Source organism: Limanda limanda, chromosome 16 (assembly GCF_963576545.1).
Source record: "Limanda limanda chromosome 16, fLimLim1.1, whole genome shotgun sequence".
Lineage (NCBI taxonomy): Eukaryota > Metazoa > Chordata > Actinopteri > Pleuronectiformes > Pleuronectidae > Limanda > Limanda limanda.
This window is the reverse complement of record NC_083651.1, coordinates 12,990,855-13,007,563: the sequence shown is the minus strand read 5'-3', so window position 1 is coordinate 13,007,563 and position 16,709 is coordinate 12,990,855. Positions and strand designations below refer to the sequence as shown.

Here is a 16,709-nt window from a genome sequence, read left to right as displayed (position 1 = left end):
TATTCTATGCATCTTACATCTTTACCATTATCTCCAATGTCTTCACACAAACACACACACAATTATATATAAAAATACAAACTTTGCTCTGTAATGGACAAATAAGAAGTGAAATAAATTACAAATAAATTTAATTCAGAGTTCAACATTGACAAAAAAATAAGTTAGATGTAGATGTATTATTATTTGTATCATTGTTATATTAGCTGGTATCTGCTGAAAAGCTGCTTAACAAATGTGAATACATATAGTACATATACTTAATCAAACTGAACATCTGCATAGAAATATAGTATTTCCACTGTCTTATGGGGCTCCCCCGACAGCCAATCAGCAAAGTTTTACTGGGATCCGTCCAACAGATAAACCCACTGCTCTGACAGATAATAGGAGATAAATGAGGTGCAATCAGAAATTGAAATATTTTACTTCATCCATCCTCCAGATAGAACTCACACAATGTGTGATCTCAATTATTATTTCATATCCTCAGCATCACATAGCCACCAGGGAATTGTGCCTGTCCAGAATAACTGCAGGAAACAGTGAAGAGAGGCAGATTACCAACAACAGTACCATAGAGAAGTCTAATTATTTAGAATTATACTTTGAGATAGTGGTGGTGAACGTGTGAAGGCCTCAGCATCTGCAGCTCTCTCACACTGTTTGAGGAACTTGAAGTACTTCCCATCAAGCATCACAACAGAACAGCGCAGCCCTGTGGCCAAAACGGGCCACACAGCACATGATAGGATTGATGAAGTCTGTGAACTCCAATGCACTTATGAACACTGAAATATGTTTTACTCTTTTTAATTTACTTTTGCTCTTTTTAGCTCACACATTTTCTGTTTATGTCTGTGAAGCACTTTGGAAACCTGTTTTTTTTTCCCTCTTACATATTTCTCCATACAGGAGGTGAAGAGACAAAGTCCTCGCTCCATGTAAACATGTTTCTGAGAAGTGAACCAACCCACGAGTCAGAAGTGACATCCTTATGTTTTGGGATCACTCTCGTTTCCACTGTTGGATTCCGTTTTGTGTTTTTTCTTTGTGTCGTCTAAATTTTCCTACTACTTCACTTTCAGTTTTTTGATCTGCTTCATTTAATGTTCTATAATCCCTGCCCATTATCTTAATAGGACATTATTTGATCTATATAGATTGCTGTCATCGTAATGTGCAGATTATCTGTCCTTTAAAAATAAAATCAAACATTAAAATAAAATAAAGCTTTCTCTTGCTATCTTCTTAAGTTCTACAGAGGCTATGAAGAGTTGAATAAATCAAGCAGGTATTTTCCAATGTTACAAAACCTTTAGCTACAAATTCCCACCTTTTGTTTTCTGTGCCTCCACCGCTGCTCAGCCACAAAACACGGTCATAGATGATTATTATTAAAGATGCACACCCCTCTTATCTCTTTTTTTACAGTCACTCATGAATCAACAATAAACCTGTTAAATATTAAGAATTCAGCCTTTGCTGTTATCCACATAAACACACATGTCCGCTCCATCAAGTATTCGTTTTTATTGATTGCGCCAAGGAAGTTATATTTTCATCAGTATTTTGTTAAGTATTTCATACACAAAAAGTATTTTTTCAAATATACATTTGAGCATGTGATTGTTTTTTTGCTGATCATATTGTCTCTTGAGCACCTCCATTAACAACAGGTCAGTCGTGCACCGCTGCCTCCTCAGAGAGAATCGCCTCACTGACAAGCTCCCGACCTGGTTTCTCCTCCTCTCCTTACTCCCACCCAACTGCTGTGAGAGAATCCATCTTCATTCTCGCCTCCTCATTTGATAATTAGTTCCCCAATGATGAGATCTGCTTTCACATAAAGTCCTATGCCTGCCCCTCTTCCATGATCGCAGCATCTGGGACGGCCTCTTGACTTTGAAAAGGTTCATTCCCTCTTCTCAGGCTGCAGCTCCATGACTGGTTCCTCATCCTGCATCACAAGCCACTCCGCTTCTGACCGAGGTTCAACGACGGCCTCTTGATAATCAAAAGGTTCATTCCTCATCTCAGGCTCCAGCTCCATGTTTAGCTCTTCATCCTTCGTCACAAGCAGCTCCTCTTCTGAAAGAGGTTCAAGGACGGAATTTTGGCTCTGAAAAGCTGCCCTCATAGACTTCTCCATCTCGTCCAGCTCTGCGTTTCTCAATTCCTCTCTGAACATGCTTACGTCGTCCTGTGGCTCAGACTCCATGACTGGCTCATCTATGATTTCATAATTTCTCTCCATGTCCATGTGCCTCTCAACCTCTTCAACCTCCTGACCCGGTTCAGCCTCCGCCTCCAGGTTCATCTCCACCTGAAACTCCTCATCAAACATTGGGTTCTCAATGAGTTCTGGCTCTAGTTGAACATCTGGTTCGACCTTAACCTCTGACTCCACCTTAAAGTCGGCGTCGGCTCGCATCCACTCTTGATCCACCTTAACTAGTGGCTCTGGCTCACCCTCTGGCTCTGATTTAACCTCCTGCTCTGCTTTCACATCTTGTGAATTTTGGCTCTGAAAAGCTTCCCTCATAGACTTCTCCATCTCGTCCAGCTCTGCGTCGCTCAATTCCTCTCTGAACATGCTCACGTCGCCCTGTGGCTCAGACTCCATGACTGGCTCATCTATGATTTCATAATTTCTCTCCATGTCCATGTGCCTCTCAACCTCTTCAACCTCCTGACCCGGTTCAACCTCTGACTCCACCTGAAAGTCGGAGTCAGCTCGCATCCACTCTTGATCCACCTTAACTAGTGACTCTGGCTCACCCTCTGGCTCTTCTTTAACCTCCTGCTCCTCTTTCACTTCTTGCTCCACCTTAACGTTTTGTTCCTCTCTAACTTCTGGCACTGCCTTAACCTCTTGTTCTTCAACTTCTGGCTCCACCTTAACCTCTTGTTCTTCTTTAACTTCCGGCTCTGCTACAAACGTTTGCTCCACTTGAACTTCTACTTCCTCCAGATTCTCTTTCTGGATCTGCTCCAAGTCCTCTGGAGCTGCGGCAGATTTTTGGGAGACCAGTCTGTCCTGTGGTGCAGGAACCTCCACATGACCCTGCACAGGCTCCCAGTCTGCCACCAGGGGGGGCTGGTCTTCTGCCACGCCAGGAGCAAGTAGAGGCATCGCCAGAGTCACTGTAAAGAGTAAATATTTAAAGTTAAATTTGATGAGATCCTGATCACAGACATGTAACAGACCCCCACTGCTCCTTTATAAGACTTAAATAATGATATAAACAACTTCAAACTAGATGTTTGTGTTTTCCATCTTTTCTTTTACCGGGTGTTTCTTTGTGGTTGTTCTGTCTTTTTGTGGTAATTTCACGTCTCTGTTTTTGTGTGTCTGTGATTGTGTCTCTTTTTATTATTTTGCATGTCTTTGTGTCCCTTTTGTGTCTTTTTGTGGTCGTTTGGTCTCTTGTAGTAATCAATCATCTTTTATTACACTTTTTACAGTGGTGGAGGAACTCAAACACTTTACTTAAGTCAAAGTCCAAATTAATAGACGCAGAAACTTAATCAAGTAAGGGTCAAAGTACCAGATGATTTTTTCTACATGAGTAAAAGTGAGACTTTTAAAATGCATTGAATCCAGTGTACAACACAGTACAAGGGCACATCAAGCAACTATCAAACCTCTCTGGCCTGCGAACAGTGTAGAAAAGACACAGACTGCTGTGACTCTCAAAAACGTGTCTGGTAAAGAATTAAAAGATACATCACATACTCCAGCAGTAACCCCAGCTTGCATTAATCAGAGAAAATCTCAGAAACACAATGAAAAGTAACAAAGAGAAATTAGTAGAATGAAAATCTGAAAAAAAAACATCTCTTACCTGCCACACCAAGTAAGAACAACATCAATGTCTTCATCTTGACGTTTTGGATTATATCTGAATATTTATTCTATAACTATAGACGGTGATCAACTGTAAAATCTTCCTCCCAGAGTTTTATCCAGCTGTTCAGGTGCCTTTATGTGTCTCCGCTCAAAGTAAAACGGTATTTATCAAGTTTTCTTATGGTTCTCCTTATCTTTATGAACACCACAGGTCCTGCCCCTTTTCTTTTCTTGAGCCTATCAGTAAGTTATCAGCACGTATCCTTCCCGTCACCGTATCTCGCCAGTAGTCCTCATTTTATCCTCTTTTCTTTCCTTGTGGCATGAAGTGGGTGGTATGAAGGGCAGGAACGATGAGCTAATTCTTCCTTCACCTTTCCGTATCAACAATTGTTTCCTTTTGCCTTCATTTATTTTTCCTAAAATGATTGCTTTGTCGACCAATGTAAACTACATTGAACTACCTGAGAAAATTGGTTCAGCTTTGGTTGCTGGAAACAATGTGTAGCAAAACCTTGTGTGTTGATCAGAATCGGAAATATTTTATTGATCCCCGGAATGAGAACTGGGTTTCGTAAGAGGTTCTCCTGCAAGGAATAGAAAAATAAACAGACCGAGACAATAACAATAAATAGAAATACAAAATGTAGATAAGAATATAGAATAATAGATTGTAAAAATATGTGCATTGTCATACAATATACAGGAAGAAGCCAAGATTAAAATAGATTACAAATTAGTTATTACTGCAACACTGCACCTCACCTAATTCTGTCATGTGGACTCTGACCTGCTGAATTCCCATTAATCATTATTTGCAGTTCCTGAAAGAACAGTTGAACCCCACACAGATCAGGGCTGGTGGAATCTCTTTTTATTATTTCCTGTTTCTCCTTAATGTCTCAAAATGCTGCTATGGTTAAAAAAAGGGCAAGTTCACAGACTGTGCTGAGGAGGAAACAGATTTGCTTCACTGTGATACATTAACCAATATTAACTCAACTTTAATGTGTGAAAATTGTTCCTCATGTACAAAAAGGAAAGTTCCAATAATGAATATTGGGCTCAGTCAACCAGTTTTCCAACTTTGTGGTCAAATTGTGATTCTGATTTTGTTTCTCAAACTTATTTTCTCACCTGTTGAGACATTATGTTGTTGTTATGTTATTAGCCTATGTTATTAGGTTGTCAATCCCTCGGTCCCATTCTAGTGAACACGATAACTCAAGAACTTCTTGAGGGAATTTCTCACACATTCACTTGGACTCAAGGATGAACTGATTACATTTGGGGGTCAGAGGTCAACTGTACAGGTCATGTGACCTCACAAAGCCCATTTTGCCTTGTTAAACTTGTTATGTTCAGAACGCAACAAGAGAATTCTTTCAAAACTAGGACAAATGCTCACTTAGTCAAATGGATGAACTGATTAGATGTGAGTGGTTAAAGGTCAAAGCTGACTTAACCAACTCTATTTTGTGTTGTTAAACATTATCTTACGAATGCCTCAAGAAAATCCTTTCAAACTTGGCACAAACTTTCACTTAGACTCATAAATAAAATGAATGTGATGGTCAAAGGTCAAGGTCTCTGTGGCCTCATAAGACACTGTATGTTGTTGGCCTCTTGAACATGATATTTCAAGCCTGCCTTTGGGAACTTTCTTCAAATATTGACCTGTCGTCCCTTGGACTCCAAGGTGAAGTAAATTGATTTTATTTCTCAAAAATCAAAGGTCACAGTTATATAATAGAGGCATACAACCGCAGCACGGTAAATCTAGTTTTGAACCTTCATCTGCTCACATGTGCCCATATCTGTGGTCTCGTTTATCTAAATCTGATTTATGGTAAAAAATATTGAACATGTAAAGTGATGTTTACAAATAAATCCAAAGTTTACCACATTTCAACCAAAGGTGTAATGATATTCTTTGTAAGATTATGACTTTTTTCATCACATTAAATGAGGACTTTATTCTTAAACACACAGATTTATTTTCTTAAACATTACTTCAATTCTCTACCGTACAATTTTCATCACTTTTGAAACAATATCTAAAACTATTCAATTCAAATAGATTTAAGAGGAACTCCTCTGATGGTCAGTTGTAAAATCAGATACTGTTTAGCTTGAGGCTAATGTTAACGTGTCCATGTGACAGATCAAATTCGGTCTGAGTTGGTACAAACCAGACACAGTATTGTGTTGAAATTTGTGCAGTAAAAAGTTTGTCAAACATCACAATACATTTAAAGTTAACCATCCCTGAATCTATAATCTAGAAGGTGTGATAGTTTGTTTGGGTGGAACATGTTTGTGGTCGCTGAGCAGCCGTGTGTGTCGTGGTGCACGCCTGTGTGTGTGTGTCTCACTTTGTGTTACATGACATCAGTGTACCCCGGCCACAGCGCAGCAGCTGGGACTGTTTATCATGAACAGGTGCTGCAGCTGAGGTTTTGTGAGTCCGTATATCACTCTCGTTCTCCGCTTGTGTCTGTGCACACGTGCCTGCATGTATGGCCCCTGTGTGGGTCTTTGTGTGTGCATATGGCCACAAATGCAAGCATGTGTGCACATTAAGCAGACTGAGCTACAATGGGCCGTTGTGTGGCTGCAACTGCTGCAGAGAAACCTAATAGCCAAGGACACAGTAGCTCAACCAGCAGCTGTTTCATCTCTGCACCTCCGATTACACTCATCACTGAGGACGTGTGGAAAACACTCAGCCTCCCGACCAGAGTTTCATCTGGTCACACTTTGAATAAGAATCATTTCAGAAATACAGAATTCATACATGGAAGGCAGATTTAAGTGTGACAGTGTATATTCTACTGCTGGAGATTTAATGCAGCATGGTACAGTAGAAGTTGTTCAGGTTCATATCGCCACCTTGATAATTTACCTACCTTCTCTATTTGCTGTAGATGTGTTGTCGAACTGACGAAGATCTTTTCTAAGTTTGCATGTGTTGTTTATTCACATATATTTGATAATATTGTAGTGCGCTGAAGTGCAAATCACAGCAACAGTAGGAAAACACAACATCAATTCACAAAACACGACTTGACTTGCAAATAAAACGAGATGTACCTGCTGTCCACAAGGATCATCAGTGATTGGACAAATGCTCTTTCCATCTTGTAAACAGGAAGGAAAAAAATCGATCTGGAAAAAGAAAACTACAGCCAGGACGAGGGGATCGAACACAGACAACAGATAGCGCATTTTTGTGTTAGTGTGTTGTCATTAGCTGTTGTGTTTCGCAGACTATTCTTTTTTGATTTGCTGTTTCTCTTTGTGACTTGCTGTTGGGTTTTGTTGGGTTTTTCCAATTTAACGTTTTTTTGTTTTTTTTCCGATTTAAGTTGTATTTTTCCGATTTGTAGTTGTGTCGAGTGATTTGCAATTCCGTTTTTTTAATGTTTTTTTGTTCAAATTTTTTATTTGCAGCTGTTTTTTCCTATTCTCCATTGCGAATTGGCAGTGCGGGTCCACAGTATCTGGGCTACCATAAAAGATACCTCAAAATGTTTATTGTTAGAAATAATGTTCAAATAATAAATATCAGAGGGCTTATCAGAGATTTACTTTTTTGTCTCAATGATACCCATGAAATACTGATAACACACTACAACAGCCAGTACGGTCATTAAACGCATCTGAGCACACGTGACTCTGAGCTTCAGGACAACAGCAGCTCCGCCGCCTGTGCGCGCTCCCCGGCAGTTGTCGTGTACGCGCCTGTGCGTGGAGCAGATGAGAGTAAAGAAGCTGCTGCACAAAGTTTGGAGTAAAACCGAATCTGACGCTGCAAGAACAGGACGGATCATAACTTCTGTAACTGAGCATGCACACCATGGAGATGTGGCTGCTGCCGCTTCTCATCCCTTTACTCTGCAGTAAGTTTGTTTTCAGAATCTTTATTAATAAGAAGAACATAAGCTGTGATGAGGTTTATTACCTCAAGACACACTGGTGGAACTGATATATGATGTGTAAAGGCAGATGTTTTTACATTTCACCCTTTATTTACTATTTACACAGTCTGGTGGATTTCTACAGGGTGCTCTTTGCATTTTGTGCTTTATTCATATGCAACTTTGAAGATTTCGGTCCAGTTATCCAGTTATCTTTTAGGAAGATCATAAAGTTTCTGATGGTGTGCAAAAGATGTAGAAAACTCATATATGCATTTAAGAAAGACTAGAGTTAGGGACTGTACACAAATTGAGGGTGAGGGGAAGCGTGGGGGTCCAAACATAGATTTTTAAAAAAACATCTAATGCATTATTCATATTTTACTCTCCTCTCAAGTTTCAACAATGCTGGCACAACTCTATTTACTATAAATAATGTATAGCGATAACACATACATTGAAATAAATTTAACTTTTAGCTGAAATGTGTTCTAATGTGTCTTTTTTCTATTTTTGCATATATAATTCGGATTTGAGAAAAAAAAAAAATCCCCACAAAAAAGGTCCTTTCAAGTTTCAAGTTTTCATTCTACCTCCCTAATATTTTCCACACAGACCCTATATGAATTGTGATGATGATAAAATTGAGGGAACATTGTTTCTTGCAGTAACTTCTTGTGTTTTCAGTATGAAGGAAACTTAAAGGTGTGTTGTACTAATGGTTAGCTTGTGTGTAACCGGTGGAGATTAGCGATGCCTGCGTTGTGATTTATTTGATGGAAGGGGCCAGACCAAGAATGTCTCTGGAGGGGATCTCGGCTTGTCCTGACAAAACAAGCAAAGCAACTCAATCCTCTGTTCAGTTACGTACATCAATACAAAGGGGGGAGGTGGGACACCCTTATAAGGAGGGGTCCCCCAAAAGTGGACATAGGGGTACAGAAACGTTCCTTATTCTGGCAATGGAGTCTGATGTGTCAGGTTATAACTAAACAGATTGTGTTATTATAACAATAAATATCAAAAAGGCACATTGGACTCTGCTGTATAACTACATGTGCATAACCAACACAAACAGGGGAGGAGGTGTCATGTGCACCGGGAGATGAGATTGTCCAGGGAGTGGTTGTGCTCTGGGCTCCGTGTTTACACTGAGCCCGCTCTGATGCCGTTTGAACCCGAGATCCACAGACTGATGAGACGCATCACATGGCCCAGCGGACGTCCCAGCGTTACAGCGTGGTGATAGCCCCTGAGTGACCCTGCTGTTAATTGGTCTGAGATGATTACGGCCACTCACTACCTGGAAAAAAATTGCATTTGAAGTTGCTTTGGGAATTTTTAAAAGGAAGAGGCTTCATATCAGTAATCACAGCTTTGATATAGTGTGTGTGTGTGTGTGTGTGTGTGTGTGTGTGTGTGTGTGTGTGTGTGTGTGTGAGTGTGTGTGAGTGTGTTTTGATCTTTCTTGAAATGAGGACCACTCAGAGATGAAAAGATAGGAACCTTCATCTTCCGTTTGGACAGAGCTGGCAAAAAAGTTTAGAACATTTTGGGCAAAATACATTTTTCATTAGTTTCTTGTCTTTTGGATGTGGTCACTTACATCATCAAACAGCACGTCTGTAAAATGAAGCCTAAACTGCTGACAACCTGAAACACGTATATTTAAATACGGTCAGTAATAAACAAAAACATTGACTATGGACAATATAATTCTGTATATACATTAACATTTGTTGTTGCTGTGTATTTTACCTTGTTTTACATGAGTAATTTACATGAGTTAAGATCAAGATATTGACAGATTTCTGATTTTCTGTTGAGTCAGAGTAATGTTTAGAATGTCTAGGTTTGAACGAAGGTAAAAGTAAATAATACGGTTGAGAGGTTTCAGAGTTCAATCAGTGTAGAGCCTAAGAAGTGTGCAATTCTGTGTGTGTGTGTGCGTGTGTGTGGTTGGTTGTGTGTGGTTGTGTGTGGTTTTGTGTGTGTGTTGTGCCAGCTGAGAAGGGTAAGGTTACACACACACTTACATAGATACTGTCTACATTTTCCCTCCCTCTCTATACTACCAAAGGAATTAAGTGTGTGTGTGTGTCTGTGTGTGTGTGTGTGTGTGTGTTTGTGTGTGTGTGTGTGAGAGGTTATCAGGTTGGGATAAAGCTGCTTGTCAGAGCGTCATCCATCACTTGCATTCCTACACACCACCGCTCCTGGTACCACCAGGTTGTAGCTTCACACTCTGTATGTTTGTGCGTGTGTGTGTATGGAATCTTTTATCCATCTTTGAGAGGACCATTTTCATTTTTAAAGGACATCTTGACTGGTCCTCACTACTTCTGAGGACAGTTTGAATGTTAAGATTTTAGTTAAAGATTCGGCTGGAATTAGGGTTCGGGACTTGGAAATGCTTTACATCAATTATTGTCTTCACAAGAACCATAAGACAGAGTTCCACCAAAAAAGTTTGTGTACCTTTTTTTATATATATGGTCATCAATTGATATATTTTACAATCAACTTGAAAAAGTAGCTTCTAATGTGAATTAGTCAAAAGTTGCACTAAGGAAAGAGGTGTCGCGGTGTTATTTAATGCTTCAAACACATAAATATAACACTTGTTTTTCCACATTCCGACTTCCGAGCACATGCACACACCGAAGTCGGAACAATGAGTCCAATGAGCCGCGGTAGGCTCACAGTCTTAACAGTTGATATATTTTACTATGTTTAATGTTGTGATTTTCCGTACGATGTTTTAATTCTCTTGAAGAATGTAACAAGAATTGACCCCTCCTGTCCCCACAGGTCCTGTGTGCCTGTCTGTGACAGTGAGCAGCAGTAAATCCAATGTAGAGGTCCACGAGCACACAGGTGAGACTGTTTTCAACATTTCCCCTTTCTGAGCATTATTTATCTGTGTTTAAATCTATCACTTTCAAGACTGAAAACGAATAAACTTGTATAAAGTCGTGTTTCCTGTCCTGTCAGATGCTCTGCTGTCCTGTGAGTTCAAGACAGAGACGGAACAAAACCCTCGGATTGAGTGGAAGAAGAGAGGAAAGAGCGTGTCATACGTGTACTTTGATAAAAGATTTATTGGTGAGTGACTCCCCTGATTTCAAAATCACCAATCCTTTCATTCGTATATCACATTTTATTTATTTATTCTTTTATTTTTGATACCACTTAGTTTAACTGTGTCCCTCTTCTGCCCACCTTCACCTCAGGGCCTTACACGGGACGGGCCACTATAGATGGAGCTACGCTGATGTTACACGCGGTCACTCAGAAAGACTCGGGCGAGTATCGCTGTGAGGTGACCGCCCTCAACGATCACGTCAAACTGGGAGAGACGTCTGTAACCCTCAATGTGCTGGGTATGTATGTATGTATGTATCTATCTATCTATCTATCTATCTATCTATCTATCTATCTATCTATCTATCTATCTATCTATCTATCTATCTATCTATCTATCTATCTATCTATCTATCTATCTATCTATCTATCTATCTATCTATCTATCTATCTATCTATCTATCTATCTATCTATCTATCTATCTATCTATCTATCTATCTATCTGTCTATCTATCCAATTAGATGAATTAATTTGAACGCATTTATTGGTTTGATACAATAAAGGCCCACACTGTATCCACCAAACATCAAATATGAATATTTCTCTGTTTTAAGGTGGATTTTGTCCTTTAATAAAAATGACAAATGCAGTGTTTCTCCCCTCAGTACCTCCTCATGTGCCGTCCTGTGCGGTGCCGAGCTCCATGTTCGTGGGCTCAGACCTGGAGCTGCTCTGTAAGGACAAACTGAGCGTTCCTCCTGCCACCTACCGCTGGTACAAAGACAACAAGGCCCTGACAGCCACAGCCGACACGTCATACGGAATCGACACCCACACAGGCACACTGGTGAGTATGGCCGAAAATATCTGATCACAAACGCAACACCTCCTGGTTGTTGCTGTTCTAATTTCCCTTCTTTTTGTGTGTTTGGAGCAGAAGTTTAAGAGTGTGTCCAAAACAGACACAGGGATGTACCGCTGTGAGTCCTCCAACAATGCGGGGGCGCCCAAGAGCTGTGTGGCCCAACAACTCAACGTTAATGACTGTAAGTGGTTTTGACACATGTTGGCCTCCACATGTCATGATCATGGATTGTCTATAAAGATGGCCGACATGGCAGCTCCCCAGAAGTGAAACTAAAGCGTCTTCAGTGCCATCTGGTGGTTGGCTGCAGTATTGGTCATAACCCCACCTTCCCAATTGTAGCAGTTGGGACATGGACCAAAGTAAAAAGTCAAAGTAATGATAAAAGATTTTTTCTGAGTGATGTCTTTATTATTTTAGGTACTTCTCATCACTCTGTTGCATTTTTATTCTTCCAATAAATTTGGTTTTGGTTATTTATTGCCATAGAAACAGGGTGAATGTCATGATTCACCGGAGACTGATGAAATCATCTCTTTGCCCTCTTTCTAGATCCCTTGAATATGACAGTTTTGATAGCAGGTGCTGCAGCTTTTGTGACGCTCGTCGTCTTCTGCTGCATCTGTGTGTGTGTGTGTCGACGCCGAGGCTGCTGCAGGAGTGAGTAGTGTACTCTTAATGAACTTGTGTGTGTGTCATCGCTTCTTTCAGTATTCAATATATTGACACTATTAGATACATTGAAATTTAAGTCAGAGCAATGAATAATTTCACATTAACAAAATATATGGATGTAAAATATATATTTTTCGGAGATGTGGTGGATAAGTATAATATGAAGATAGTACTAATAATAATACCTTTATTTAAAGAGCACTTTTAACAAGAAGACATATGTTTCAAATACTGAAGGAGCTACATAAATAATAATGTAGTAATGATAGTAGAGATAAACACCACGAGGAATAGGGCCTCCAAAGAAAGTGTTTTAGCCTTGACAATGGTAGTATGGAAGTACCTATTACTCTGTAGGTTACTTTGGTAGATATATTACTTACAAGTTACTGCATGTAAAGAGGCAAATGTCCATCATCTAGTATGATTGTGATAATTGAAGATATTAACTTTTCACTGTCATCTGCTCTTTGTTTTGTCTTTGAACAGAAGAAAAAAGTATAAAAAGGTGAGCGTCTCACTTTTCAGCCTCTCGACTCTGTTCGGCCTGCAGCTGTGATGTGTTTATGACCAGTAATGAGCTCAGACTAAATCACCGCCCTTTGTCTTTCAGCAACAACTCCTACAACCCAGCGCCTCCTCCTCCTCCCTGCCGCAACGTGAGTGATCAAAGCGGCTGTTATCACGACAGGGCTTGTTTTGCTTGCTGCAGTGAATTTGGGTCACCATTAAGCACTGTTGACAGTGTTGATAAGTCGCTTATAACGCAAATGAAAGGAAAAGGTTAATTGTACGTCTCTCTCTTTTTCTCTCTCTCTCTCTCTCTCTCTCTCCCTCTCTCTCTCTCTCTCTCTCTCTCTCTCTCTCTCTCTCTCTCTCTCTCTCTCTCTCTCTCTCTCTCTCTCTCTCTCTCTCTCAACAGCTCAAGCATTACAAACAAACTCAGTCCTTCATGATCTGAGGGTGAAACACTGAGTCGGACTTCAGGTCATCCAGAGTCAGAAGTGCTTCATTAATGTCCGGCACAACTTGCTTTTGGACGTCTGCTCTCTGCTGCCTTGAACTCACACACATACACAGTCATATCGTCTAATATCAAGCAAAAAAAACGATTTCTGCAAAAACCTTGCTCCCTCCTATAAATGGCCTTTTATGTGTTGCCAGTTTGAGAGAGGGATCTTGTATCCAAATCTACTGTAAATGAAAAACTCAACTCAACTTTTTTATAATGATGTGATATATATTTCATAACCTTATTTTTTAGTGTGCTTTTGAAAATATTGTTAAATCTGACTTTTTTCATGTTGTTGACTTGTGTTTCATATGTTTTCAGTTGTTTTGCTCTTAAACGCCACCTATAGGCTGTTAACTGAACTATCCACAATAATTAGGGTAAAGACTGTATATTTCTCGTCACAAATGATTGTATCCTTCACAATACTTATCTACATACAGAGATATCACTTGTTATTTTTATATATTTTTATAAACCTGTTTGTATTTTTATCTCATGTTGAAATTGTCCTTTGTTATTCTTTGGTTGTATACATTTTCATGATGTGAATCGAGTGAAAATTGGACAGGTGTCTGCATACACTGAACGGTGCGTTGGAGGCTTTCAAAATCTTTTGACACTCAAATATTTGATGAGTCTATTTCCTGATCAATAAAGAAATATAAATTAAAATCAGCACATCAGTGCTGCACATTGTTTTGTGTATTCTTGTAATAAAGCACGGGGAATGGGACGTCTGATGGGTATAAAATACAAAATACATCCCCTAACGAATATTTACAGCTATAATGAAGTTTCAAGAAAAGGAGAATTATCACAATTTTAAAAGCCTTACAAACATTCAAAATGTTATATAGCGATAAGACAATGATCACTAGCTAAATGCATAGAAAGTATTCATTGTGCAGAAACAACAATCCTTTCAGTTTTATATTAATAATAGTGCATTGTATCATCACACATTATAAGTTTATATTGGTATTGGGATACTTTAACAGTAAAATAAAAGTAGTATATAGTCAAAGTATAATATGGGATATAATGAAAATATTGAATCCCAATTGAGGAGCTATACACTCAGGTATCAGATAAAATAAGATTTATATTAATCCTGAAGGATTTGCTTGAGCCAAGATTACATGATCGCAATATGTAATATAGCACAGTAAATGAAACAATAGCATGTTATGTCTACTAAATATAAGTGAAAATATAAACTAGAATGTTTTGCATGAATTTTCAAAATTATATTAAATGAAATGTGTCCCACACTGTGATTCTTGTAAGGCGTCAGAAGCCAAGGCTGGAAACTACTGGGTTATTCTCTAACAATAGGTTTTTAAAGAATGATTCAATCATTTTTGTATAGACCAGTCTTTCGGATGTGCTCACAGTCAGATTCCCTCAAGCAGACCACTAGATGGCGTCACACTCCTGACTGAATGTTTTCATATCACAGACTATAGGCTTTCATCCAAGAGATGCCCTCCTTTGTCCATTATCTGCGTAAGAACAGTGGCACTATTGTTCTCCTCCCTTTGTACTCGTCTTCCTGCTTATTGTGATGCCCATAAATTACAAGTCTTGAAGAAGCGCAGATTACCGACGGCTTCACTTCCACTTGTTTGCTGCATTATCAGTGTCTGTACTGCAGAGTTAAAGGTTTGACTTGTGTTACTAGCAACACATTCTGGATATGTTGACATCTGGCTTGTGGATAAGCTACATCGTCCAAGCAACGGATCTATTCTTGCACGTGGTCTTAACCTTCTCTGACCATCACTTTAAGTGCACACTATTGATGTGCTAATATGGCTCGCTTACTGGCTCAGACCTTTGTGATCACTTACTGCAGGTGGAAGGAAAGAGTGAGCTGTAAACATGCACATTTTGCTTTGTCATTTCTGAGTAAAAAACCTTATCTAAACGGGAAATGCAACGATTACAGGAAAACGATAATGCATGATGATGAGTTTGTAGAACTTCCAAGTCATTGAAAACTGCACTCCTCACCATGTACAGACCACTGTGTAGCCAAAATCAAAACTATATCTATCAAATAAAACTATAGTTCATGCATTGTGTATAAGGGCAGTTCACCATGAAAGTTCAGTTATTGATCCATATTTATACACATACACGTCATCATACACATCCCCTTATTACAGGTTATTTTTTATTCTAACTATACATATAGTTAGAATACGGATGTGGGCCACTCCAGGCAATGATGCAGCACAAAATGGACGTGAGCCTAAAGTGGCCCACTTGTAAATTAGCAAACATGGCCCAAATATCCCAAAACTAATCTAAGCCTTTGTTGGCAAACATGCGGTGCTCTATGCAAAGTGTAATGTGGATGTGAACCTAAAATGGCCCAAGTGGTAAATGGTGAAAAAGGGCCAAATAGCACAAAATACATTTGGTAGACATGATGTACTTCTATTGCAACATTTGGCCCGGACAGGCAAACATGAGTGGAATGCCCAAATACCATCATCTCAGGCGTTATGTGGGCCGGATGACAGTGTGGCAGTGTGGGCCAAATCTGGGCCAAAACCATTTAGCTATGTGGGAATGGCCACACACCATAGATTATGACTGCATATAAGCCTGAATAATACATTTTTATTTTGATAATTGCATTTTTAATAATTATAATAAATAAAAAACATATCTAAAGGAATTGCAAGAATATGATGATACTCAAATCTGGCCAGTTTTTCTCTGTATTCTTATTCACCTGTTATACCTGAAGTTAGTATTTGTTTTGATGGTTTAGTGTTGTTGTGTTTTAGCTGGATTCTAGATTTCCAGTCTGAAAATACGGTGGATATTACTTGTCTCGTAACCAGTGAGGAAAGAAATATTGAGAATGTTTGGTACGATGTAAAAATAGTCCTTTGTGAATGAAAGTGCTACGTTCCAAAAATCAATAAAACTACTAATCATGTTCGACCTAAAGCAGCGTTTTAATGTAGCTTGTCGAGGTGGAGATCATTCAGACTGTTTTATACTTAATTATTCTAGGTATAGTTCAAGGAGCCGGCTCTCATGGTCCGCCCACATGAATAATACTTTTCTTTCTCACATCTTCTCTCGGGACTGTGTGGGTGTGAACTGACTGGGCTTGACGTCTCTCTCACTTCTCCTGTCCATCTGTTTTCTGGACAAGTTACAATTTTATCATCCGTGTAACAACATGTCGTTTGAGTTTCCTGCAGAGCTTTGCACAACTAACACCTGAGCAAGTTTTAGTTTGTGTAAATAATGTTGTAAATAGTTTCTATTTCTC

General features: G+C 39.3%; 1 protein-coding gene across 1 annotated transcript; it reads left to right on the top strand.

Moving 5' to 3' along the window:
- Positions 1 to 7,718: 7,718 nt before the first annotated feature.
- jam2b (junctional adhesion molecule 2b) lies at positions 7,719 to 13,480 on the top strand. The gene is made up of 10 exons (XM_061089115.1): positions 7,719 to 7,755; positions 10,585 to 10,650; positions 10,768 to 10,878; positions 11,007 to 11,156; positions 11,525 to 11,706; positions 11,797 to 11,905; positions 12,277 to 12,384; positions 12,889 to 12,907; positions 13,013 to 13,058; positions 13,322 to 13,480. The coding sequence occupies exons 1-10, from the start codon at positions 7,719 to 7,721 to the stop codon at positions 13,358 to 13,360; spliced, it is 867 nt and encodes a 288-aa protein (XP_060945098.1). The 3' UTR covers positions 13,361 to 13,480.
- Positions 13,481 to 16,709: the final 3,229 nt, after the last annotated feature.